At 35.5% G+C, this 2,195-nt stretch overlaps 1 protein-coding gene across 1 annotated transcript; it reads left to right on the top strand.

Moving 5' to 3' along the window:
• Positions 1 to 273: 273 nt before the first annotated feature.
• On the top strand, positions 274 to 1,770 carry LOC114365508 (uncharacterized). Its single transcript, XM_028322097.1, has one exon. The coding sequence runs from the start codon at positions 274 to 276 to the stop codon at positions 1,768 to 1,770; it is 1,497 nt and encodes a 498-aa protein (XP_028177898.1).
• Positions 1,771 to 2,195: the final 425 nt, after the last annotated feature.

Here is a 2,195-nt window from a genome sequence, read left to right as displayed (position 1 = left end):
ATAAATATCTGTAGGAACCAGCCTCTACTACGAGATTAAGTAGGATTTATTTTATCCACAACGAGGAAGCTCTTGGCTTGTCTTGTATCTCACGTGATGATCAGATTGATTCGTTTCAACCAAAAGACGTCCACTGCTGGACATATGCGTGTTACAAATTATATCTCTGTATGATGTGCTACGCGCGACGGCGAACGGAGCGCACGTATCAGTGATTGTACTTTCGCTACTCGGAGCGCGCGGCTTTTTTATTTCTACCCTCAATTTTTAGAAATGGAAGAAGCGAGTGATGACGATAATAGAAGTGATTCTGAAATCATTAACGAGTGTGAACGTGAAATTGAAGCGATGCTAGAGTGGGATAACTCGGGAATTGAGTATAATACTAGAAATGTTGAGAAGAGAGGACGCGAAGAAAGTGAGGAGAATAGCGAAGAAGGGTTTGTTACAGTTACAAGTAGAAAAGCAAAAAGACTACTAAGAAGCAATTCTCTAATCTTACAAACGAATGGAAGTTGTAATATATCCAACCGAGAAGAGGCGCCAGAAATGGAAAACACATTCCAAATATGTATTACTTCTCTAACGGCACTTCCAAAACAATTTGCGTTGGCGAAATTAATGAAAAAGGAAAATATTGATGGTATTAACCAAATCAAATATAAAAGTCCATATAAGGTGCTCGTTCAATTCGATACCAAAGAGTGCGCTGATAAATTACTTGGATGCTCAAAAATGGTTGATTATGGATATAGATGCCAATCCACTACCGAAAATAACATTTCATACGGAGTAATTAAAGGTGTTGATTTGGATATTGATACTGAAGAGATTAAAAAATCACTAGAAAGCCCATACGAGATAACATCTATAATACGACTTAAACGACTGGATCTTGATGGAAAGTGGATCGATAGTGAGTCAATCCGAATCAGTTTTAAAGGTTCTACCTTACCCTCGTATGTTCACGCGTATGGGTGCAGGTTTAAGGTGGAATCTTATGAGTTTCCAGTAACACAATGCTCTCTTTGTTGGAGATTTGGCCACATAGCGAAATTTTGCCCAACTAAAAAAGTATTCTGCCCTAAATGTGGCAAGGATCACGATAATTGCGAAACAGAAATCTACCAATGCTTAAATTGTAAAGGTCCTCACATGGCATTAGATAAAAAGTGCCCTATGTTTATCAAAGAAAAAGAAATAAGGAAGATAATGTGTCAACAAAATTCTACATATAGAAAAGCTTTACAATTATACCTGCAAAATCAAACTGCTAAAGAAAAAGCCTCGTGCATAACAAATGTGAATTCCAACGCCAGTTTAACAACAAAAAATAAGAGGTCATACAGTAGCGTACTTATAACACAAGCGCAAGTACATGAAGAAAAACTGCATTCTGACAGTACACTAGATAATATAGAAGAAGAGACACAAGTTTTGAACTCACATGGTAGGGCTGAAAGGAATAAGAAGAAATATCTCAAGAAGAAGAAAAACGACTTTGTACAAGGTGAAATATTAAGAAATGAAGAAGTGCAGTGCATTGAAGAAGTGAAAAAAGCTAAACGTTCAGAACAAAATAAGCAAAAGTTTGAATTTAAAAAGTTTTTATTAAAAGTTAAATCAATTATTGTCAACGACAGTACTTTTGAAGATAAAATAAGTTCATTTGTAAAGTTAATAGTAGAAGAAATCAAAAATTATATAATTAGTTTTGTCAGCAAAGGAGAGGCAATAGATGTATTATTCAAAAACTTTTTTGATGGATAAAAGGCCATCTAAAAGCTCTGTTATTAATATATTACAATGGAATGCACAATCTATAAGACCTAAGATTACCAGTTTCGGTGCTTTGCTAAATCAGGAACGGATTCATGTTGCTATCATAAGTGAAACATGGTTGGAAGCCGAATCACCTATCCATCTTAGCGATTATAACTTTTATAGGAACGACAGGTACGACGGTTATGGTGGGGTGGCTATTATCACTCATAAGTCTCTTCAAGTTCAGGTATGTCCCATAAGATTAAATAATTCAGACATAGGCATAGTCAAAATTAAATTACTAAATTGCAGCTTTTTAGAGTACGTAGTGTCTATCTATTGTCCGTCTAATATACAAACCTCTCAAACAGATTGGGATGAAATTTTTGCACTTTGCCCAAAGAAATCGTTAATTGCGGGGGATTTTAACG

This window comes from Ostrinia furnacalis, unplaced genomic scaffold (genome assembly GCF_004193835.3).
Source record: "Ostrinia furnacalis isolate ACB-3 unplaced genomic scaffold, ASM419383v2 OfSCF7594, whole genome shotgun sequence".
Lineage (NCBI taxonomy): Eukaryota > Metazoa > Arthropoda > Insecta > Lepidoptera > Crambidae > Ostrinia > Ostrinia furnacalis.
This window is presented reverse-complemented; position numbering and strand designations above follow the sequence as displayed.